The sequence below is a fragment of the Nicotiana attenuata genome, chromosome 10 (genome assembly GCF_001879085.1).
Source record: "Nicotiana attenuata strain UT chromosome 10, NIATTr2, whole genome shotgun sequence".
NCBI classification, from domain to species: domain Eukaryota; kingdom Viridiplantae; phylum Streptophyta; class Magnoliopsida; order Solanales; family Solanaceae; genus Nicotiana; species Nicotiana attenuata.
In genome coordinates this window covers 33488483-33514439 of record NC_031998.1, presented here as the reverse complement: position 1 = coordinate 33514439, position 25957 = coordinate 33488483, and the positions used below count along the sequence as shown (strand labels likewise).

The following is a 25957-nucleotide window of genomic DNA, read 5'->3' as shown; positions in this document are numbered from 1 at the left end:
TTATCTTAGGAACCAACGACTCGGCACCCGAATGGTTCCCGTAGTGCCTTCCTGAACTTCCCTCAAAACATATTCGGTATCTCCCGGTCCCAAACATATGGCGAGTGGGCCATCGAACGTTTTCCTGAATAGGGTGTTGTCTTCGGATAGGCTAAACTTGGCCGCCTTTGTGCGCAAAACTCTCAATTCTTTAGGATCCAAGGGCAGCTTCCCGGTCTTCAGGTAATCTATATACTTGTTTCTCCAGTCCCAGGTTAGGCTTGTCGAATTTATCTCAACGTGGCCTTCTTCCACTATAGATTTCATGAGTTGTATGAACATTCCCGAGTTAAATTCATCGTCATAAACCGACGATCCCAAGTTAGCAACAGCATCGGCTTTGCTGTTTGATCCCGAGGTACATGTTGCAAAGTCCACTCCTTAAACCGATGTAGCGTTACTTGTAGTTTATTTAGGTACCTTCGCATTCATTCCTCTTTGACTTCGAACATCCCATTGACTTGGTTCACCACAAGAAGGGAATCACACTTAGATTCGATCACCTCAGCCCCTAGGTTTTTAGCCAGTTTGAGACCTGCAATCATGGTCTCACACTCAGCCTCATTGTTAGTCAATTTTACAGTTTTAATAAATTATCTAACTACATTACCTGTCGGTGGCTTCAACATGATGCCAAGTCTAGACCGCTTTGCGTTCGACGCACCATCCCTAAAGAACGTCTAGATTCCCCAGGAAGTCCCCGAGTTCAACAACAATTCCCTTTTGACCTCAGGTATTAGGCCGGTGTGATGTCGGCCATGAAGTCCGCCAATATTTGAGATTTGATGGCTGTTCGGGGTAGATATTCAATATCGTACCCGCTGATTTCCACGGCCCATTTGGCCAATCGTTTTGAGAGCTCGGGTTTATGCATTATGTTCCTTTACGGGTAAGTAGTCACGACACATAAGGTATGCCATTGAAATTACTGTTTTAACTTCCTAGAGGCGCTTAGCAAAGCGAGCGCCAATTTTTCCAGGTGAGGATACCTAGTTTTGGCCTCGCCTAGAGTCCTGCTAACATAATAGATAGGAAATTGTGTACCTTCATCTTCCTGGACCAAGACTCCACTTACCGTTTTCTCGAATACCGTTAAGTACAGGTACAACTATTCGTCTGCCTTCGGAATATGAAGCAAAGGCGGGCTCGAAAGGTACCGCTTGAGTTCTTTGGTTTTTTAGCACTCCGGGGTTCATGAGAAGTTATTTTTCTTCTTCTTCAATAACGAGAAGAACCGATGGCTCTTGTTAGAGGACCTTGAATTGAATCAACCCAAGGCGACTATGCGCCCGGTTAACCTTTGAAAGGCCTTGACATTGTCCACCACGGTACCGTACTCTATGGACTTGATCTTATCAAGATTGATCTCGATTCCCCGGTTGGACAGTATGAATCCGAGGAATTTCCTAGACCCGACTCTGAATGCGCATTTTTCCAGGTTTAGCTTCATATTGTACTTTTTCAATATGTTGAAGGTTTCCTGCAAATTTTTCAAATGGTCCTCAAGTCGTAGGGACTTAACTAACATATCGTTAACGTAAACCACCATTGATTTTCCTTTTTTCTCTTCGAACATCTGATGTACTAGGCGTTGGTAAGTGGCACCAGCATTTTTTAGTCCAAACGGCATTACATAGCAGTAGGTGTTGTATTTAGTGATGAAGGATGTTTTTTCCAGGTCGCCTGGGTCTATCCAAATTTGGTTGTACCCGGAATAGGCATCGAGAAAGCTGAGGATCTTGTGGCCGGCCATCGCATCGATCGCAATCGATGTTGCACAAAGGAAAAGAGTCCTTGGGGCATGCATTGCTCAAGTCTTTGTAGTCTACACACATTCTTAATTTATTCCCCTTTTTAGGGACTACTACTACATTTGCTAACTAATCCGGTATTTAACTTCCCGAATGGATCCTATTTTAAGGATCTTAGTTACCTGGTCTTTGATGAATGCATGCTTGACTTTGGACTAAGGCCTCATTTTCTGTTTGACCGGATGGAACTTTGGATCCAGGCTGAGCTTGTGAGTAGTTATTTTTGGCGGGATCCCTGTCATGTCAAGGTGGAACCAAGCGAAATAATCTATATTAGCGATAAGGAATTCAATGAGTTTTTTTCCTGAGCTCAAGACTTAACCCCGTGCCCAGGTATGCCTTACGATCGGGTAGGTACTCGACCAATATGACTTGCTCCATTTCCTCGATCGTTGATTTGGTGGCATCGGAATCGTCATGGGCTACGAAAGACCTAGGAACTCCGTAGTCGTCATCCTTACCCGTCCCTTGCTTTTCCGGCTCGGTCGGTGCCAGCATCGGTGATTGCTATTTGGTTTCTTCCTTGGTGATGGAACTCGAGTTCTTTGATGTCGAGAGTGTGGATATCGGGACCACCTCATCGACCGTGAACATCTCCTTTACGGACGGTTGTTCTCCATAAATTATTTTAGTCCCTCTTGGTGTTGGGAATTATAACACCTGGTGTACTATCGAGGGCACTGCCCTCGTGTTGTGAATCCGTGGCCTCCCGAACAGAGCATTGTATCTCATATGTCCTTCGATCACGTAGAACTTTGTTTCTTGAATGGTTCCGGTGGTGTTCACTGGTAGGGTTATCTCCCCTTTAGTGGTCTCACATGCCATCTTGAATCCGTTTAGAAATCGGACTGCAGGCACAATTTAGTCTTATCGACCCAGCTAGACCCTCGATCTGATGATATTGGTCGAGCTACCTGGAGCAATTAACACACGCTTAACTGAAGATTTATTTTTACAAATATTACCAGTGCAACATTATGTGGTTGCATGATCCCTTCAACGTCCTCTCCATTGAAAGATACGGTTCCTTCTCGCACGTAATCCCGAGTCCATTTTTCCCTTGTGATGGACACTTTGGTACGCTTTAACATTGCCCCCTGTGGGACGTCGACCCCACCGATGATCATGTTGATGACGTGCTGAGGTTCCTCCAGCTCGATCTCTTTATTGGAGTCCCTATTCCAAAAATGATTTTTGGCTCGATCGCTCGGGAACTCTCGGAGGTGTCCGTTGTTGAATAACCGGGCTACTTCATCTCTTTGATGTCGGAAATCTTAAGTTCTGTGGCTGTGAGTGCCATGATACTTACACATTAGGTTTGGGTCCTTCTGAGCAGGGTCGATTTTAAAGGTCGAGGCCACTTGGTGTCTTTGATGCGTCCGATGGCCGATACGATGGCCGCAACATCAAGGTTAAAGTTAAACTCCAATAACCTTGGCGCTTCCTTTAGCCCAATGGGTCTGTCATAACCGTTTTTGCTAATGAGTCCCCGGTTATTATGACTTCGGTCGCTTCTTCTTTCACATCTCACAGGGTTTCGTCCAGATCCATTACCCCTTCGACCTCCATTGTATGGTTGATACCAATCTCTATTCGATCTCGGTTCACGATCAATGCCTCTTTTGGATCTGTCACTAGCTCTAACGGGATAAACAGACCCGGAAGGGGCCCCGAGTTGATCATCTTCAACCCTGATTTTTGATAGGTACCGGTTATGGACGTCGGCCCAAGTTACCGCTGGGTATTCTACCAGATTTTGCTTCAACTGTTGTGAAACCAACGAGCTTCGAGCATTGAGTCCTTGGGTGAAGGCCTGAACGGCCCAATCCTCTGCGACTGGAGGCATATCCATCTGTTCCATTTGAAACCTCGATACGAACTCCCTAAGCTTCTCGTTATCCCTTTGATTTACCTTGAAAAGGTCCGATATCCTCGTCTCGACCTTGATGGCCCCGATGTGCGCTTTTACAAAAACGTCTCCAAGCGTAGCAAACGAATCAATAGAATTGGGGGGTAAGTTGTGATACCATATTATAGCTCTTTTTGACAAGGTCTCTCCGAACTTTTTCAGCAGGACGGACTCGATCTCATCATCTTCCATGCCGTTCCCCTTGATGGCTCACGTGTAGGAGGTCACATGTTCATTTGGGTCAGTTGTTCCGTTATACTTAGGAATTTAGGACATGGGGAACTTCTTTGGGATCGGCTTTGGAGCTGTGCTTGGAGGAAAGGTTTTTGAACAAACTTCTTGGAATCCAAGCCCTTCAATATCGGTGGTGCTCCTGGGATTTGATCGACCCTGGAGTTGTTGGTTTCCACCTTTTTGTCATTGGCTTCGATTTTCTTTTCTCTCGATTCCACCTGTTTTGTTAGCTCCTCGAGCATCTTTATGATCTCGGGGTTGATCACAGGTTCAGCTTCACTTGGCCTCTCCGTGATTAGTTTATTTCTGCAAGTGTTTTCCTGGGGCAGTTCAGGCTCAACTCTGTTGGGGGCGCGACTTTGGTTTTGCATATTGTCTATCGCTGCTTGTTGAGCCTGTAGCATTTCGAAGATCACCCGCAAGTTGATCCCATCGCCCTTACTGCCATGAGTATCCCTGGCTACCGACCTGACTTCCCCGCGAACGCTGACCTCCGGGTCGGTGGGCAAGTTAGCGTCAATGGCCACGTGGGAGCTGACGTCGATTGGGTATGCGACCGGGGCCCCGTTGGGGTCAATAGGGTGAACTTTGTTGTATTGTTGTTTTCACCGTGGTGACCAATCTCAACATCAACGTTCTGAGGGGCAGACTGGGAGTTCGACATTACTTGAAATTAAAAGTTCAAAGAACAAGTGTAAAATAGAGTGCTTTATGAAAATTTGTATCAAATTGCCACTATTATCTTTAGCTCCACGGTGAGCGCCAAACTGTTTACCCTAAAAAATGGATAACAATTACATTTGTAAGTGGTGTTAAGGACATGTGGATTAACTCAATACAAACGGTAAATATCGCTAGATTAAACAGGTAAAATGTGTAATAAATTATCGAACCACTTTAAGGGCGGGGAACTCTGGACACGACGACAGCCTTAATGAAATATCTGTCCTCTATCCCAGACTTATAATAATGAAGCACTGATCAACAAATGTAAGAGCCTTGAATAACAGAGAAAAATAATAATATATTGCCTTAATGTGCGTGTTACCATCCTGTTAATGAATAATCAGACTCCCCCTTTATATAGTAGGGGAGTTCTACCATAGGTACAAATTCATAAAAGATAAAAATCTTTCCTTTAACTAATCATCGGATTTTCGCCTGTACGTGCCGATATCCGCGCCGAGATATCCGGCAGGTCGCGAATATCACGTCCTTCTGTAATAGTGCTCGGTTGCCCGACAACGTTCTCCGAAGTCTTTTGGGATTTGGACCAATCCCAGATCATGACCCCGATATTCTCGAGGGTGGGCGTCATGCCCCCAGACTCTGGCTCGATGGGACCCTTGCCTCGATTCTAGTTCCTTGTCATCACCGCTCTAGCTCAATTTACCTTATCGGAAATTGGGGCGTCGCATAGGCCCAGTTTCACCTGTATACAAAGTCCTCATGGGAACGATACTTTACTAGTCACTTTATTACTTGACGATCGTGTATACTCACGTGTGCATTTGGCCGTATCAAGTACTCCCTCCGTTACAGTTTATGTGAACTTTTCTGCTTTACGAAAGTCAATTTAACTAATCTATGAAGCAAAATTGAATTAGATAAACTCAATATTTTAAAGTTAAAATTTATTTATTAAAAAGTTAAACGAAAAGTACTATAAATTGCACTTCTTCTCATGTCAACATGATGAAAAAATGTATTTTAAAATATTTGTCATGGTTTACCTAATTTGAATTTCGAAAGCGAAAATTGTCACATAAACTGAAACGGTAGAAGTGGACGTGTCCCAGCCCCAGCTGACGCACCAAAATGGTAATAAGAAGTAAGAACAAAGATTCAAGTAAAATTTTAGCTAGAGAATACATGTACTAAAACAATTAAATCAACACACATAACATAGATGAACTGTAAACACGGTAACTACATTATCTGATAACTTCATATCATACGTCAAGTAATCGATTCATCTTTTGCTTCCTACCTTATTTTGTTTCTTCTCTACTCTTGCTCATGAGGTGGCTAGTAATTAGGTACAATTCATTATTGGAAAATCATGATAATCGCAGCCACTGATATCACGGTTTCACAAACCTTGTTTCCAAACAACAACAAGAGGGGAAACCACTTGGTGTTTCCCGTCAGACCAATTCAACATGCCCACCTCTACCAGCGAGCTTAGAGTTGTCACCGCCAAATTCTCAGCCTTAATACGAACCACATAACTTTGTCTCTGACCCATTTCTCTGAAATCTATTTTGGTTGGTGTTACAGTTACAGTCGCACCTTTAGGATTTGTCACCAATACTGTGTAAGTTGATGGAGCCTCACCAATATGTGTCACAGTCCTTGTCACTTGTACAATTCCCATACCTGCTGCTTCAGTCGAATCAATAACCACTGAGATTGCCGGATAATTAAAATCCCACGGCTTATGGTGCTTCCCCATGCACCTCCATGGTCTCCTAGCAATCTGTTTAATATCCCTACCACTATAATTAGATGCACATAAAAAGTTCAAATAATCATCGACTGTTATGTCATAAACCAATCCAGGATCAACGGCTTTTTCGGGATCCACATGTCCTGCACCCATGTCCAACACCGTTGAAACGTTATAGGATTTTTCATCTAGCAACATCTTGCCTTGTTGATCTTGTGTGTATGCAGTTGTCATGAGAGCTGAGCGAATCATTGCTGGTGACCAGTCCGGATGGGCTCCTTTGAGTAAAGCCGCTAAACCAGACACGTGCGGACAAGACATAGATGTTCCAGATTCAATATTAAACTGAGTGCGTCGCGTGTCAGATGACAGCTCAGTTGGTGCCACACCATCCGGCCAAGCAGCTAAGATATTCACTCCAGGCGCGATGACATCTGGCTTGAGAACGAAAATAGACTCTGCGTTAGGTCCTCTAGAGGAGAAAGATGCAACTACGGGTGCCGGTTTTACCCCAAGTTGAGTTCCGTAGAAAGCCATAGTCGCTGTTGGATTGTTGTTGGAGTTGATGTAATCACGAATGATGTTACCAGCTGACTCGGTAACCCCCAGTCCAGGAATCAAGTGTGCATCTGCAATTAGGCCTTCTCCCATGGGTGCTACATTTGCTACAATGACTCCAGCACCACCGGCTTCATTCACGACCTCTCCTTTTGCTACCCTTGGAGTGCCACCACGATCGCAGACCACAATCTTCCCACGCACACGCTCTTTATCTAGTGAATCGGGCATGCATGTTGCTGCAGAGAAGCTACTAGAATGCCTAGCACCATTTCTTATACCAACTGAAACATTCCCACCATATACTAACGGCAACTGTTTGTCAGGCAAAGGATCACCACTATACAATGACGCGCCAGTGATTCTCTTGCCATTTCCAAGGACAAGATCAGCAGGGAACTTTCTATCAATAGTACTAGCACCCACGGTTGTAATCCATGGAGCTACATTCGTCACCGTCATTTGCCTTGGACCTTCGTTACCTGCTGAAGCGGAGACAAGAATACCTTTCTCCATTGCTCCGAAAGATCCGATCGCTATGGGATCAAGATTGTAAGGAACAGCACCACCACCGATAGATATTGAAATAACGTTGACGCCATCATCCACAGCTTTATCAAATGCTGCTAAGATGTCGGAATCCATGCAACCCCTTTTCCAGCAAACCTTGTACGCTGCAATTCGAGCCTTGGGTGCTATACCGACAGCAACTCCTTTAGCGAATCCCAGCAAAGAAGCATCCTCAACGGCTCTGCCAGCTGCAGTGGAGGCCGTGTGTGTTCCATGACCGTCGCTGTCTCTAGCGGACTTTATGTCAGTAGAGGAATTCATAATCTTCCCAATTCTCGCCTCATAGCCTGCTGTAAAGTATCGAGCTCCAATAATCTTTTTATTGCAATTGGCTTTTGTAAAATCTTGCCCTTGTGTACACTCCCCTTTCCAAAATGATGGAATTGGTCCCATGCCTTTGTCATGAAAACTTAGTCGTTCTGGCCATATACCGGTATCAAGTACACCGATAACAACGTTAGAACCCGAGTCAGACTCGGATACAAGATTAGCTGGAGCAGAAGCTGATGAATCCAACCCCAGAAAGTGAGGTGAGCGAGTGGTATGAAGTTGGCGAAGTCGGTCGGGTAAAACTGAGAGAACCCCTCGGCGACTTGCCAGTTCTTGGGCCTCTTTTTCAGTGAGTCTTGCCGAGAAGCCATGGAAAACAGTTTTGTACACATGAAGGAACTCCAGATCAGTGGTTTCTACTTGGATGCTGTTGGATTTTGCAGAGTTAAGAGGATTCGAACTTAGGCTTCTAAGGGTGGAACCATACCAGTGCTCAACATCAGAAAAAGCAGATGGTTTCATGTCATTTTGAACTCTAATAATGTAGGATTGCTTGTTTCCAGAGATTATATTAGCATCAATGAGTGTTAAGAAGAGAGAACAAGTGAGAAAGAGAGCAGCTTGAAGAGAGTGGCATCGACCCATTTAGGAATGAGGAGTAAAGAAAAGAGGTGACAGTATGTATACATGGGTACGTATATATCCCTATACTTATAGAAGAGTTCGGAGAAAAAGAGAAGAGTTGGAAATTGATATTGAAACGCCTAATGCCTGCGAGCTTAGCATGACGAAAGAGAAGGCGAAAAGCATGATCTTTTGTGGTAACCAAAAGTTCGCTTAACATGCTTTCTTGCCACCGAAGTGGACCATCTTTATAAATTTGGCTCGTCTCTTTCCTTTTTTTTCTTTAGGGGATCACTACTCTATATTTTACGTACTAAACATGTTTTTTCTTCAACTCTTTCTGTCTTGTTGCTACCTATTTTTCTTTTGCTCATTAAAGGTGCAGAAACTGGTAAAATGATACTCCTACATCTACGCGTGTACTCTCCAAACGGTGGAAGATGTTCTACCACCGACTGCCAATCGATGCTAGGAATGTTAACCCAAAAAATAATTTTTGTAATAAAAACAATAATAAATATTTTGGGTTTCTAACAATTAACTTTATTCACTTTTTCAAACATAAACGATACGAAAAAGAAACAACTAATAAATTAAAAAAATAAAGAAAAGAGAAATCTTATTGATGATTGTAGTCTTTCTTTCGTACGAAAGCAATAATTTTTCAATAATAGAGAACTGTAATACAACACTTTAGTTGAGAGTATGACTCACTAATTTTTCGGCGGGAATACAAGATATGGAAGGGGTGGAGTTTTAAATAATACATTCATTCGTAACTGTTTGTCTTGTTTAGTTCCTGCTCGTTACTATCATTTATTGCATTAAATATCCATTGATTTATAACGCTTGAGAAAATGATGGAAAATCACATGCAATCAGGGATTGACTTGATTCTTTTCATATTTGTAGCTATTAATGACCCTTATTTATCAGTCCCGTCGATATGCTCTTGTGTTTGACCCAGAAGCTAATAGGCACGGTAGTTTTGTGTGTGACCTCGAGAGTGTTGCACTTGTCTTCCGTACACGTCATTCTTCTTTGTCGTATTAATTCCAACAACATCTGTCATCATAAAATAGGTCCACGTGACTCCACTAATACGGATAGTCCCCCCACTTTTTTGATATTCTTAACTTAATATTAGGGAATATTTTGTCACCTCTTCCCGAGATTATTATGACGTGCTGCTGAAGTGAAGAGACATGCGCTACTTCAATTTAATGCTCGAGACACGCGTCTTTTTGTGATTGGTTCTGATTTTTTGTAATGGTTTTCCATGCACAGACACCTTTGTCAACTTGATATGACGGTTCCATGATGATGGTTTATGAAGACGTACCTTTTCTTTATAAATGCGGAACCACAAACCCTCAACCTTCCTTCTACTTTCTTTCGTCTTTGTTGTCTTCTTAGAATCCCTTCTTTATTCTTCATTCTTACCTTCAACTTCATTTCTTCATGTTCTAAACGACATACAAATCATCTGTTTCTACTACTTCTGATGTTTCCCCTCATCATACTATTATACTCGATGATCTTTCCTCTACAGTAACTCCTGTTAGGAATAAAAGAAGGGGAGAAAGTGTTCGAGCCTTAGTTCTATGGTAAACATAAATCACTCCTCTTTTGTCAAAGGAATTTCTTCAAAATCTGCTTCTTCTTCTTGGACTAGGACATCTGCTACTCCTAAATCCTCTTCTAAGGGTAAAGCAAAGGATACCAATGAACCCTTGGTTGAACCCTTAGTTTCGGAGATTGTTCCCCAAAAATTCACTTTTATTGCCGACTGTGCCGAACGGAACAGTGATATAAATAAGAAAGTAGGTCGTAATGAGTATGTTGACCTTTATCAATATCTTTTCAAGCATGGCCATCTTCCACTCGTTCGTAGAAAGTGCCGATGAAAATCTAATTTTCCAATTGAAGCTCCTGGTGAAAACAATCAAATAACCACCCATCGTGAAGGTTCTTCATTCATCTATACTTACTCTTTTACCCTCGGGTGCGATCCTGCAATAGACCTAGTGATCATCGAATACTGTCAACATTTCAACGTGTGCCTTGGCCAAATACATCTGATAATTTTGAGGTTAGTAGCGTGTACACGCTACTTGTTGAATTTGGTTTAGGAAACTTTTACTTTTTGTTGCCATCTTTACTTGTACCCCCAAGCTTTTATCGTGCTAGTGTTTTTACACATACAGCAAGGAGCAAGCAAGTCGTTGTTGGCCCCGAGGATGATCAAGATATAGGGTGGTACAGTAGATATGTGGCTATTCCAACTCGTGAGTTGGTGGGAGATGAGAACATGCATTTTCCTGAAAAGTTGAACTTCAAACATAAGTTTCTGTCACTATCTTTAAATTTCTTTCCTTTTAATTGAAACTCTAATTCTTCCATATACTCGTTTTGCAGCAACCATAGAAGTTGTTGGTGAAATACAAGACATCTACGAGTGGGTGGCACTGAAGCTACCTTCTGCTCTTATGGATTAGAGGACATGAAAGTTTCTTTCCTGGAATTTTTTATGGAAAGTAAAAACTCATGGTGAATAATTTTTTGCGCCGTGATTATTTTCGCGTTCACTTACTTTTCTTTTTTATGCTTCATTTTCATGTGCAGGATTTGGAATCCCCGGTGTCCCCCTTCTTCCACTCCTACTACTAGACTTGATATCAATACAACAAAGAAGTGTATCTTATATTTATTCTCTTCAAAGAGGAAAGATAGAGAAACTCTTGCCTTTGAAGGAGAAGAGGAAGATCCTCCTATCATGAAGAAACCTCGTTCCAGAAAGCAGATTGTGTTGGAAAGACGATAAGAATAATCCCCAAGCCAAACCTTCCGAAATAGCTCTAGTTTGTTTGGTTGATGAACTAGAAGATACTCTGATGGTGATTTTGGAGGGAGAAACCGCTGAACCAACTTCTATACCGATCGAAGTATTGTTTGATCATGAATTCTGGGATAATGATGGTGGAGACCCATCATAGTGATTTTGTCAATGATGACCTTGGAAGCGACCATCATACAGATTTTGTCAATGATGGCCAACCTCCCTCAGCTCCAGCTTTTGGGGTTCAATGAAGGCTACTATTGAGGTTTTTATTCCAACAAGCGATGAGATCAAATCATATGGACTCGTTAAGAATGATTTTTATCTAGGTTATGGCCTATTAGAAGTAGAAGGCGCTCTAGTGGGTTCTTCCCGCATAGTAAAAGATTGCAGCCAATTTGATAATGATCGAGTTTGAAGAAGGTAGGGAGAAATAGCTCCTTCTATCGCTATTCAAAATGAAGTCGGTCCTTCCAATAAAGGAAATATGGAGCAAATGATAGTATAAGTCCCCAAAAGTATCAACCTTCTGAAAAAACTAGACCGAATTATCGTCTGGTTAAAGCCTTTGATTGGCCCCACCAAGAGGGAACAATTTGAGTCACACTCTTCAATCACTCTCGCGAGTGATGTGATTCATTTAGCTCTTAAGGTATAATTTCTTCTTTTTTGTTCCTTTTTTTTCTTTTTCTTCATACTTATCTAAATTCTTTTTTAACCTCCTTTAACGCTGATCAACTTGACGGGTATGGAATTGATGAGGAGGGTGGCTTGGATTGAGAAACAAGTTGAGGAATTAGACACGGAGGCTGATAGCTGGAAGATTCAATTTGAGAGCCATATGTTAGAATGTCTCCTCACCATCTGTGAGAGAATAGAAGAGCAAAAATTCAAGTTGGATAAACAAAACCTACATGAGAGAGAATGAAAGAAAAAGAAGTTTTCCTAATAGTCTCGTAGCCTCTCGAAGATAAGTATAGACGTCTTCGTACAGATTTGCAAGACTTCACTAAACTTGCTCGTGACTCACAGAACTATTGAGATGGTGTTTATGATTTCTTTGTTCTTGTATGATAGCTCTTTCTAATGAAATGGTGTTTAGTTATACATGCTAGTACTATTCCATGGTACTAACGTCCCTTTTGCTGGGGGCGCTACATCTTTAAATGGATGTAGGTGGTTCCATAGCAGTCAGTGTTGGTTGCAGCTAGTGGCGCATCCTCTTTTCAGCCGACTTGGTGAGCCCCACTTTATTTCGTGGTCCTGTATCATTCATTCATCATGTACTTGTATTTTGAGGTATAGCTGGAGCCTTGTTGCCGGCATTTCCATATTTCTCTTCAGTTGTATTTAGAGGCTCCGTAGACAGGTTGTGTGTGGTGTCGGGTATTGGAATCAAAATAGAAATATTGAAATTTGGCAAAGATGTATAAAACTTGTAATATCTTGAAACTTATGAACGAGATTGCTAATGAAATGATATGGAAGTCATTCATGATATATTCATAGAATTTGATTAATGGTGTACATTTCCTCTTTATTCAAAGATGAATTTGGGGTAGTATGAAACCTAACAGGCTTGCTCAGTCGGGTTTACTCGGTTGAGCATCGGTCGCGCTCCTCGGTTTTTGGAGCGTGACAAACTTGGTATCAGAGCCTAAGGTTTTAAAGTGTCCTAGGATGTCTCGGAGTCGTGTCTAGTAGAGTCTTTCTTATCGGTGTGTTGTCGACCATGTCTATAAGTTGGAGGCTATTCGGACATTTAGGAATTTCACCCTTCTTTGATACCCCAGATCGTGTAATAGAGCTCAATATAGGGAGCTAATCTCCTCGCTATGTCTTATTCCCAAGATGAGTAATCTCGATACCATAATCCACGAGTTTGAAGCAGTAAGGAGGGAATGACCCCACCATTGAATCTGAGGGAGATTGCCCAAGAGTTTGTTAGAAGAATGTATCGAGCCATGGAGGGATTGGTAGAACTTGTTGCTAAGGGGAGTACCTTTATTCCTATTAATGTCTCTGCACCACCAGATCATGTAGTATATCAGTATGTTACCTACGTACGTTACGGATGTGGAGTCGAGGGGTATCGATTAAGCTATTGCCCTATCAACCTAAAGTCACCAGGTAAGTCACTCCTTAGTACATCAATATGAACAACACAAAATTTCTACTTGTTGTATATGTACATCCATAGTGAAGAGTTCTCATAAACATGGTCTTAACAAGATGTTGAATCACAAAACATTGCATGCACCTACTCTTTGAACGAGACGTATTATTCATGAAACCTCCTGATCACAGTTCTCTTACTTACAGCCTCATATGGAATTGAGCTCTATAATTATGTTCTTGAATTGAGTTATAACACTATTAATACTTCCCACTTGCTTTCCTAAATTCTAAACAAGGGACTATATCCGATGAATTTCTTACAAAACCTTTTTATTTAAATGGACAAATCTGCTCATTTGTGCCTATGCATGCACTGTCGTAAAGTTTACCTATGTGGTGTCAAGTTCCATGTAAAGCATCCCAGTGTTGCGATCCCTCTCGAGTCACTCTTTTTCTCACTGGTGTATATGGCTTCTATGGTTTGAATAGTCACTCTACTCTCTTTCGAGTATCATCACGAAACCTTCTCACTATCTAGTAACATAAGAGCATACATCAACACCTATCATATGAGTGCATGTCAATCGAAATGGTCACCGTGTGCATAAAGTCTCTCTGAAAATTGAGTTCCTCACAACTCCGTCATGGAAAGATCTTGTGTCGTCATCTTAGTATAACTTTCATGTCCACATGGGACATCCCGCAGTAAGTAGGTCACTTTGTTCCTAGTATTGTGGTCGCCCATGGCGTGGTCTTGTATTGCAGCTTGGGAGTTAGTATAGTAGAAGCATGTCCATCTCATAACAAATGTTTATTTTCCCTTTATACCTCCACAATATGTGTTAATTGTGTTCCTTAGTTAGTGAATTCATTGTGCTAGTTTCCAAACACTTGTTCCATAACTATGAGAGAACATATCCTTCTAGGTGACATTGTAACACTTCCTTTCTCATAAGGACCCTTACTAGGCTCTCCGCCAAGACCAAGCGCACCTTTGGGGTTTCATAGCACAATGCCTGTTTCTCATGTTTTTCTGTCTTTCATTAACATCTGGGTATTTCTCAAGTCAAAATCCATGGAGAACTCATTATGGACATCTGCAAACCTTCCATGATTATTTTATACTATCTCATTGGGTTCCGTTGTCCTTACACACTCGACTTCTAGAATCATTGACTATGTCATTGTCATGTGCGGGGAGTTTTGCTACCCTTCGTATTCCACCTCCCTGGGTGGATAGGAGTGTTATTTGTCATTCTCCCCGGAGCATCATGTTAACCATTAGAATCCCTCTAACCAATGCATGATTTCGTCCCAATATTCAGATGTCCTAGCTATGTGGTTTCACTCGTGAAAGGTTGAGATTAGATGCCTTCAGATTTTTTCGCATATCATGAACAGATTGATTTGGGAGACAAGTTTTTGTATCTTTAGTTCTCTCATATATGATCAATTATCAGGAAGGGTTAAGCTGTTTGAAATATGATAATTCTCATAAGTGTTCAACTTTTTTTCATCCTCATGGGCTTGTGGCATAGATTCTTGTGTCAGTTAACGATAGGAGTGTAATTCAACTTCATGTGTTTTGGAAACCCATATCGTATTCAGGGTACCTGAGTATTTTCATTCTTGATAAACGAATTTTTCCTACACTCTAGGAGCCGACTGGGTCACGTGCTTGAATATTCCTCCTTAATGATTCCTATTGCCAATGTACTAGTTACCCATACGCCTCATTTGTCTAATAATTGATGTCATCACAATGATTAACCATGTCAGTATTGTTAGTAGTAATCTTCGTGTCTATTAGCATATAACCTCATGAAATACTCTGCTTAGCACATTAATGGATTCCAAAATAATTCCATCCTGATCTTGAATTCTGTTACTCCTCATTGTATTAAATCTATTGGGTATTGGAGGTTCAAACATGTCAAAGAGGAAGCATCCCCGTGTGATCACATATATTCGATAGGTAATTTTATGGTTAGTTATGATAGAGCATCTTGGAGTAATTGTTGAAGGTCATCAAAGGTTTAGCGTGGGTGTTCGTATAGAGATTTAGAATTTAGGAGGGTGAACAGGTTATTCTCAATATTTTCCCCTGAAGATGTTATGTGAGTTGATAATGAAGGTTGCATAAGTGTATTTCACATTAGGCTGCACTAGGAGTATGAAGTTTCCCCATAGTTGTTCCCCATATATTTTGTGTTTTCACATGTCTATGTCTAAGAAGGTAGTTGGAGATCCTTTGTGTATCATTCCGGTGGAAATTATTGAAGGTGAAGTTAATGGATAGTTAGCTTATGCGAGGTATCTAGTTGTCATCCTTGTTAGATAAGTTTGGAGGTTGGGGTTGTTTCCGTGAATGTGTTATGGCAAAACCTGTAAGTCGAGGAGGCCACCTTGATGGCCGAAAGTGTCGTGGAAAGAAAATATTTTCGCTTGATCGTATAACAATTGATTTTGATTTGAAAGGTACCTTATAGGTGTTATGATTTAAAAATGTGAAGTCCATGTTTAGGTATCATTATGATAATGTAGCGCTTGTAATGAAGAAATTAGTGTTATGGATATACCTAGTGGTGCTTTGTCGAGTTGTAGATGAGTTGTTACGATGGTTTTGATGGTTCTCTGGCAGGTGGATAGGCCTAGTTACAAATGAGACTCTGCCGAAATTTCGGAAACATTTGGGAGTTAGTAAAAATTTAGCGACTTGAGGTAGGTGAAAAAAGGAATATATTGTGTTAAGTGCTTGGGGCGGACTCTACTCCTCATTCGAGGACGAATGATCCTAAGCGGGGGAGAATGTAAGGCCCCGGAAAATTTCACTAAGTAATTTAGGACTTCGTGGTTCCAGGTAGACTAATTATAATATTTTATGTGATATTAACATGATGGGCATCAGTTGGATTTGGTAAATAAGTGTATAAGTCTTATAATTTGTAATGTGGGGTCTAATGGGAGGCCTAAGTCTAAGTCAAATCGGAAAATTTCATAATAGGCTAAAATTCCAAATGAGTTTGCACAAGTCCACACTTTGAACGAGCATATATATATATATATATATATATATATATATATATATATATATATAAGGTTTTATGTGATGAACAACCTATCAAATGAAAGGTCTTCGAGTCTAGTTTCCAACACTTCAAACCGTTCGTCATTTGGACATTCCTACACAAAGTTATGACCAAATTACCAAAAGGTGGCAAAATCCCATTCTGCGGCATATTCTGCGATCGCAGAAGTGGTTATGCGACCGCAAAATGGTCGCAGACCTATCCAGTATAGCCCAGTTCTNTCTAGAGAGAGGTGAGAGCATTTTAGAGATAGAAAGAGGGAACCTAGCCTCCTAATCATCAATCTTGCACAAACCCTCAAGAATCAAGCATGCTAATCTCTAGCTCACTGTTTTCCGGGTAAGTCCTACTTCTAATATTTCATATATGAGATTATTAGTTCAAAAATATATTGTGGGGTTAGAAATATGCCACGCATCTGACTCTAAGCTACAGTATGTGGGACTAATGAACTATTTTGGGTAGTTCTTGATGAAATTGGATGAGGGAAGAAGGAATTTCCATTGTAGAACCTTGTAGTCTATTTCACATGATAAGGTGTTTGATGAAATTCCTACGAGAGTTACACCATGGGAAATCTTTCTAAATTATTAATTGATTTTCGCTTTCTCCTTATAGATTATTACCGCTAGAGATGTTGGTGCGTAACTTAAGGAAAGCTTAAACAAGGTATGTATGGCTAAAAACCCCTCTTCTTAGAAATTGAGCTCCCATGGTGTCCATGCAAATATTGTAAGTCCGAAATTTGATTGATGTATTACTTGTTATTTCAAAGGGATTGGTGTTGCAGGATATATGTGGAAGGTGTATCTCAATGTGTTCAATATGCTATTCTTGGTAAATTGAGGATATGTGAAGAATGTGAATTATGTGCTAAAAGGCCTAGATTTTAAGTCAAGTTTAAATTGAGATTGTTATGCCAAACTATGTGAAATCCTCTATGTATAAAGATGTTTGAAATAAATCAAATGAATTTGAGAAATAGAGTGTGGCCAACATGCTGAGAACTTGAATTATAATTGTGACCGGTGATGCCTATGACATGAGAAAATATGAAACAGATTATGAAATGAGCCTTGACTCTGCTTTTCATAAATGACTTCAATAATAAAGTGCCCCAAAGGCTTTGTACACAATTTATGCCCATAAGTGGCGGTTCGAGATAATGTTTTGCCTTATAAGTACATCCAATGTGATCCGAGTTGTTACATACTTCGATGTTGAAATTGTATATTGTTGTGATTGGAAAAGAGTAATTCAAGAATAATTGGTGTAATTGCTTGTTTATTCCTTTGATGTGTGTTTCTATTGTGGTTTGGTGTGTCCCCTCTTTTTGGAAGAATCCTTTGTGTTTAAAGTTCCGCTGCTAATGAACTTGAGGTGTATGATTTCTAAAATACTGTATATGCCCATGATTCATGATTCCTCTCGTGTGTACTTGAAGTCTTAGATTCAATGGCTTGTTGTTGAAATTGATATTGATGTGAAATGTGGGGGAAAAGAGCTCGAATTATGAAATGTGGCCTAATGCCAAGTATGATGTAATAATTGTGGCCCCAAGTGCTGATGAACTAATATATGTGAAACAAAAATTGAGGTGAGATAATTTATGGGAAAGGGTAACATATTCGTAAGACGGCTTAGCCGATCGGGCCGTGATCGGACGCCATGCTACACACATGGTGGTATTGTGCTGATATTGAAATCGGAAAGTGATAATGAAATTTTGATTGAGGTAACGTTTTGGTAAGACGGATTAGCTGATCGGGCCGTGATCGGACGCCATGCTACACACATGGTGGTAATGTGGTGATATTGAACCCGGAAAGTGACAATGAAATAGTGATTGAGGTATATGTCTCAAATGAGGCAGCTTAGCCGATCGAGCCGTGATCGGACTCCGCGCAATAAAGCGGTGGTATTGTGAATGATGATGAAAAGTTTTGAAATGTCCCAACCTAGAGGTATGGAAATTATGTGAAAGCTATGTGATTCCTTTTATTTGATGATGTGGTGATTATTTAAAGCTTTTGTTGAATCCTTATGATTTCTTTGTTCTTGTATGATAGTTCTTTCTATTGAGATGGTGTTTATGATTTCTTTGTTCCTTTATGATAGTTCTTTCTATTGAGATGGTGTTTATGATTTCTTTGTTCTTGTATGATAGTTCTTTCTAATGAGATGGTGTTTAGTTATACATACTAGTACTATTCCATGGTACTAACGTCCATTTTGCCGGGGGCACTACATCTTTAAATGGATATAGGTGGTTCCATAGCAAACAGTGTTGGTCGTAGCTAGTGGCGCATCCTCTTTTCAGCCAACTTGGTGATCCCCACTTCATTTCGGGGTCGTGTATCATTTGTTCATCATGTACTTGTATTTTGAGGTATACCCGAAGCCTTGTTGCCGGCATTTCCATATCTCTCTTCAGTTGTATTTAGAGGCTCCGTAGACGGGTTGTGGGTGGTGTCGCGTATTGGAATCAAAATAGAAATATTAAAATTTAGCAAAGATGTATAAAACTTGTAATAGCTTGAAACTTATGAACGAGGTTGCTAATGGAAATGATATGGAAGTCGTTAATGATATATTCATAGAATTTGATTAATGGTGTCCATTTCCTTTTTATTCAAAGACGAATTTTGGGTAGTATGAAATCTTACAGGCTTTCTCAGTCGGGTTTACTCGGTTGAGCAACGGTCGTGCTCCTCAATTTTTGGGGCGTGACACGCACATTGAGTTTTCTTTCACAGTTTGGCATAATAACTTGCAATTGAAACATGATTGAAATCATAATATTTTGACACATTGGTCACATTTGAATTCATTCTTGAACGAGAATATAATATGATAGGAGTATTTGGCACACATTTTTAATATATGTCTTTCAACACAAGCTTATTCGGAATAGTAAAAAATATAAGGAATAACTTGGAACATGAGAAATAATAGCTTTGCCCTTCATACTTGAAACTTGCGAGAACACCGAAGCATTCGATTCTAGGAGAGAAGTTTAGCCAACATACCTCGCTTTGAGATTTCCTTAAATTACTACAATGTTCCAAAAATTCTAGCAACTTCAATCTATTTAGATACATAACAAAATTGAACCATAATTAGGAAGATATTCGTGGGTTCAGCTCATTTAAGCATTTCATCAAACACTAGGTGGGAATATTCGGCTATAGGGTCCTATGGTGATGTTCCTTCACCCCCATAAGCCATCCCCACTTCAATAGGTCACCTATATATACTCCACAACATCCCTACCACCTTCATTGGCACATGCATGCATCATTAACCAACTCTTATTCTAAAAATTATTTTCCCCATTACGTATTCCCAACCCAAATTTCGAAATTGAAGGCTAGGACTAGAACCTTACCTCTTTAGTAGATAATTTTGCAAGGTTTCTTACTAAATTCTCCAAGGCTTGCGCAAGGAATTGAAGTGGGAGGTCTTGGAGCTCCTCCTTATCTCTCTAGTTTCTCCCCTCTATCTTAAAATATCAGAATTTCGCTTCAAAATGGCCCCTTAAGTCTATTTATCGAAATAGGGTCGGGTTATAAAAATACAAAACGGGCCCTCCGAACTAAACTTTGCGATCGTAGAGTGGACCGCAAAATAGGTATGCATTCCACACAATGGACCACGAAATCGACCTCTAAAAATTGGGCTGCCTGAACAAGTCTGCGGCCAGGTTTGCGGTTCGCAGACCAGTTATGCGATTGCAAAATGTACCGCAGAATCACCCAATGAAACTCTTCGTGGTAACTTTGCGATGGAAATTCAGCCCCCAAACAATTATGCAGTCGCATAATGGACAATATAATGATCTTCAACATTAGCTTAGACCCTGTTGCATTCTGTGGCCGATCTGCGGTCCGCGAAGGGGTTCTGCGGTCACATAGTTGACCGCAGAAATGCTATTTTCTGCAAAAAATTACTTTCAACTCTCCAAATGCAGCAGCATAACGACTACACAACGATGAATCACAACATGAAAACAACATCGACCATGGCATCATAAATCTTATATTACCAAAAGGAACATCCTTAACGTAAACTGTACAAGGGAAACATTATGCATATAAAGTAATTTCATAGAAAAAAATTCATAGCTATTCAAAAAAAATAAGGGTACTTATTCTTCATCTCTTCCTCGGCCTCTCAGGTGGCCTCTTCAACCTGTTAGTTTCGCCATAGCACTTTCATGAGGACAATTTCTTTATTTCTCAGCATTCAGACTTGCCTATCAAGAATGGCAACTGGAATCTCTTCATAAGTCAATTCTTCACTAACCTCAATAGTCTCAACCGGACAATGAGTGTCGGGTCTCCAACTACCTTCTTCAACATAGATACAGAAACACTGGGTTCACCAACGACATCTATGGCGGTAGCTCAAGTCTATAAGCCACCCGACCAATTATGTGAATGATTCTATACGGTCCGACATACCTCAGACTCAATTTTCCTTTCTTCTCAAACTGCATTATACCCATCATGGGGGAAACCTTCAAGAATACTCAATTATCCTCTTTGAACCAAATCCCTGCGACGCATATCCGAGTAAGACTTTTGACGACTCCGAGCAGTTCTCAATCATTCCTTAATGACCTTAACCTTCTCCATAGCTTGATGCACGAGGTCTGGTCCTATCAACTCTGCTTCCCCAATCTCGAACCACCCAATGGGAGATCTGCATCTCTTACCATATAGAGCCTTGAACGGTTCCATCTGAATGCTAGCATGGTAACTGTTGTGGTAGGAAAATTCTATGATTGGAAAATGATCATCCCAGCTACCCTTGAAGTCAAGAACACAAGCACACAACATATCCTGAAGTTTCTGAATAGTCCGCTCTGTTTGCCTGTCGGTCTGTGGATGAAAGGTTGTACTAAGATTCACCTGAGTACCCAAACCTTGCTAAAATTTCTTCCAAATATTAGCTGTGAACTGTCCCCCCTCCCCCCCTCCCCCCGATCAAAGATGATAGAAACTGGAGTGTCATGCAACCTGACTATTTTCCTGATATTGTCACGCCCCAACCTCGGGGAGCGTGACTGGCGCTCAACCGAGATACCTCGATCGAGCAAGCCTGCACAATGCCGTCTATCTAATTCACCCATAAATAAAGAGAAGATACATTCATTAACTAGACAGTAGGAGGTCATGTGAGTAACACCAGTTCATTTCCTTTAGTTACATTATTAACATGTCTCCAAAATATTACACTATACAATCGTAGTTTGAAGTGGAACATGTGATACAATTACAACATTTTTAGTTTAACTATCCCAGAACAAGATACAACCCACACTATGCCTATGAGCCTCTAACAGAAATAAAAGAGTGCTACGACAGTGCCGGCAGCAAGGCCCCGGCTATACCTCAAAATACTATGCACAAAGGACAAGAGATACAGGACCCCAAAATGAAGTTGGGCCTACCAAGTTAGCTAAGGAAAGGGTGTACTGCTATCACTGCTCAATGGCGCCCGCGGTGGAACCACCTGCATCTATTAAAGATGCAGTGCCCCCAACAAAAGGGACGTTAGTACATATGGAATAGTACTAATATGAATAACTAAACACTCCCTCAATAGAACGAGTAACAGTACAATGAGATAGAGACATGGAATCAATGAGGGCCTCAAACAACATTTAAGTATCTAGTTAGCAGAAAGAATAAATTTCAAGCAAGTTTTAATACTTTTAAGTTGGAAGATCTTTAGTACCGATACATCACCGTGCGTTTAGCACGAAGTCCGATCTCTGCCCGATCGGCTAAGCTGTCTCACCCCGAGACTGTCCACTTACGAGACCACCATGTGCGCGGCATGGCGTCTGATCTCAGCCCATCAGCTAAGCTGTCTCACCACAATGCCGTGTAGGCCAACGTCACCTCACATTTTGCTAGCAATCAGCTCATCCCATTTAAGGGGAATCTCAACACATCAATCTCATCCCCTATTCGGGTAAACTCTCACCACCTCACACGGGGATTTTACCCCTCACTCGTACACCGACATATGTAGTTTCTGGGTTAGGTTATTTCAACCTACCCTTCCTCGGTGACTAACGATACTCCCAAAGCATTTATTATTTAAAGGATTTATAGCTTATTTCAATGTCTTTTACACTTCTCTTCATTTCATTGGCACTAGTGGCCCCAAATGTAATATCATTCTTGGCACGTTGGCCGTATTTCATATCTCATGCTCACTTCTTTCACTTTCAAACATCATCATGGATTATCAACAACAAGGCATTTCTATTCAAGACTTTAAATACATATGTGAGCAAATAAAGTCTTAGGCACATTGAGATTTCTTACACAATTTGACATAATAGCTTTCATTTGAAACACGATTTGAAGTCATATTAATGCACATCACATTCCCGAAGGATAATACAATAAGATAAGAGCATTTTGAACATGTTTTAAACATATAACTTTCGACATAACGCTTAAGGAATAGTCAAATTTATAATAAATTATGGACCTACAAGACCATTGTGGGATTCAATTCTAAGAGAAAGGTTTAGCCAACATACCTGGTTTGCTTCCTTGAATTACTACAAGGTTCTGAAAATCTTAGCAACTTCGATCTATTTGAAAATATAACAAATTTGAACACAAATTAGGAAGAAGTTCATGGGTTCAGCTCATTTGAGCATTTTAACAGACACTAGGTGGACATTATGATCTCAAGGTCCTCCTATGGTGGGTTCTTTCATCCCACAACCCAAAGTCTATCCATTTGAGCTCAACAACCTTCCCACAAACCTTGATATTACAGGCATGCATAAATAACACTCTCACACCCAAGAATCACACTCCCCATTAACCATCTTCTACCCCGAACTCAAAATTGAAACTAGGGTATGGAACCTTGACTCTTAGATGAAGACCTTGTGAGTTTTCCTTGTGAATTCTCCAACTTTCGAGCAAGGATTGATGAACAATTAGCTTAGGGACTTCTCCTCTCACTCTATGGCACTTCCTCTCTCTAGAAATACCAAATTTTCTCTATACAAATGGTCCCTAACATCTATATATTGAAATAGGGTGGGGTTATAAAACCAGAAAATGGACCCTCCGAACAGCTCTGTGGTCGCATAGCGGACCGCAGAATAGGTATGCCATTCGCGAAATGGGCCGCAGAAGTGATGCCAAAACCTAGGCTGCTCGGGTCAGGTCTGCGGCTGATCTGCGGTCTACAGATCAATTTTGTGGTCGCATAATAGACTACAGAACCTTCTCCCGAAATTTTCTCCTGTCGGTTCTGTGACGCATGTGTGGCCCGCAAAACCACTATGCGGTCGCATATTTGACCATAAAACGACCTCCAAAATTAGCCATTTTCCTGATTTACTTGAGTAGTTCTGCGGTCGCATAATGGATCGCAGAAATGCCCTATTATGCAACAATGTTTCTACAATCATCAAACACATAAGCCTACCTTGGCATAGCGAAACCTTGGGTTCTAGGTGAAATTTTACGGGGCCTTACATCTTCCCCCACTTAAGATCATTCATCCTCAAATGAGGGTCAAAATCAGCCATTAGAAACCAGTGTGACCCAACTATTATTTCACACACCAGTAGTTCTACATTTTTTACTAACTCCCAGATTTTCCAAATGTTTCGCAAGAGTCTCCCCTATAACTAGGCCTATCCACCTATCAGAGAATCACAGAAATCAATCCTAATAACATAACCATAACACAACTATGTAACACAACCTTGGAGGCAATACCGGCCACAATGTCATAAACATTATATTACCAAAAGAAACGTCCTTAAAATAAATTGTACAAGTGAAATATAATTCATAGAAGGTAAACTCTTGACATGTCCATTGAACATAGCTACCTAAATACATATTTATTCAAGCAAATTAGGGTACTTCCTCTTCATCTCTTCCTCGGCCTCCCAAGTGGCCTCTTCAACCTATTGGTTTCGCCGTAGCACTTTCATGGAAGAAATCTCTTTATTTCTCAGCTTTCAAACTTGCCTATCAAGAATGGCAACTGGAATTTCTTCATAAGCCAATTCCTCATTATCCTCAATAGTCTCAACCGGAACAATGAGTGTCGGGTCTCCAACTACCTTCTACAACATAGATACATGAAATAGCGGGTGCACCAACGACATCTCTGGTGGTAGCTCAAGTTTGTTAGCCACCTGACCAACCCTCTGAATGATTTTGTACGGTCTGACATACCTCGGACTCAATTTTCCTTTCCTACCAAACCGCATTATACCCTTCATGGGGAAAACCTTCAAGAATACCCAGTCATCCTCTTTGAACTCCAAATCCCTATGACAAACATCCGAATAGGACTTCTGACGACTTTGAGCAGTTTTCAACTAATCCTTTATGACCTTAACCTTCTCCATAGCTTGATGCACAAGGTCTGGTCCTATCAATTCTGCTTCACCAATCTCAAACCACCCAATGGGAGATCTACATCTCCTACCGTATAGAGACTCAAACGGTTCCATCTGAATGCTAGCATGATAACTGTTATTGTAGGAAAATTCTATGAGCGGCAATTGACATCCCATCTACCCTTGAAGTCGAGAACACAAACGTGCAACATATCCTCATCATCTGGATGGTCTGCTCTTCTTTCTCGGGATCTATAGGTGATAGGCGGTACTAAGATTCACCTGAGTACCCAAACCTTGCTGAAATTTCTTCCAAAACATGGTCGTGAATTGTGCCCCTCGATTTGAGATAATAGAAATCGGAGTGCCATGCAACCTGACTATTTCCTTGATATACAACTGAGCATACTGTTCTATTGGCTCGGTAGCCTTAACATGTAAGAAGAGTGCTAATTTCGTGAGTCGATCCATAATTACCCAAATCGGGTCGAACTTGCGAGGTGTGCGAGGTATTCCTACTGTAAAGTCCATATTGATCATCTCTCACTTCCACATTTGAAATTCTATGTTCTATGCCAACCCACCGGACCTTTGGTGTTCCGCCTTCGCTTGCTAACAATTTGGACATCTTGCCAAACAGTCTGTCACATTCCTCTTCATATTGTTCCACTAGTAGACTTCCTTAGAATCATGGTACATCTTTGTAGAGCTTGGGTGCACGGAATATCTAGAAGTGTGGGCCTCAGTCATGATTCTTTCTTGGAGACCATCCATATTTGGAACACATAGTCGCCCTTGATACCTTATCGTACCATCATCCATGCCAAGAGAAAAAGCCATGGTCTTATGTTTATCAATCCCCTCCTTCAACTATACCAACAATGGATCATTGTATTGCTTCTCCTTGACCTCCACAACAATCGATGATTCAGCCTTATTTTGCACAATCACCCCAACTTTACTAGAGCCCGCAAGACAAACTCTCAAACTAGCAAACCGATGAACCTCTGTGGTCAACGGTCTTTGATATGCCTCTAAGTGAGCCA

The 25957-nt window shown here is 40.9% G+C and overlaps 1 protein-coding gene across 1 annotated transcript; it reads right to left on the bottom strand.

The window, feature by feature from the left end:
• On the bottom strand, positions 5872 to 8608 carry LOC109233263 (subtilisin-like protease SBT1.5). Its single transcript, XM_019399072.1, has one exon. The coding sequence runs from the start codon at positions 8483 to 8485 to the stop codon at positions 6086 to 6088; it is 2400 nt and encodes a 799-aa protein (XP_019254617.1). The 5' UTR covers positions 8486 to 8608; the 3' UTR covers positions 5872 to 6085.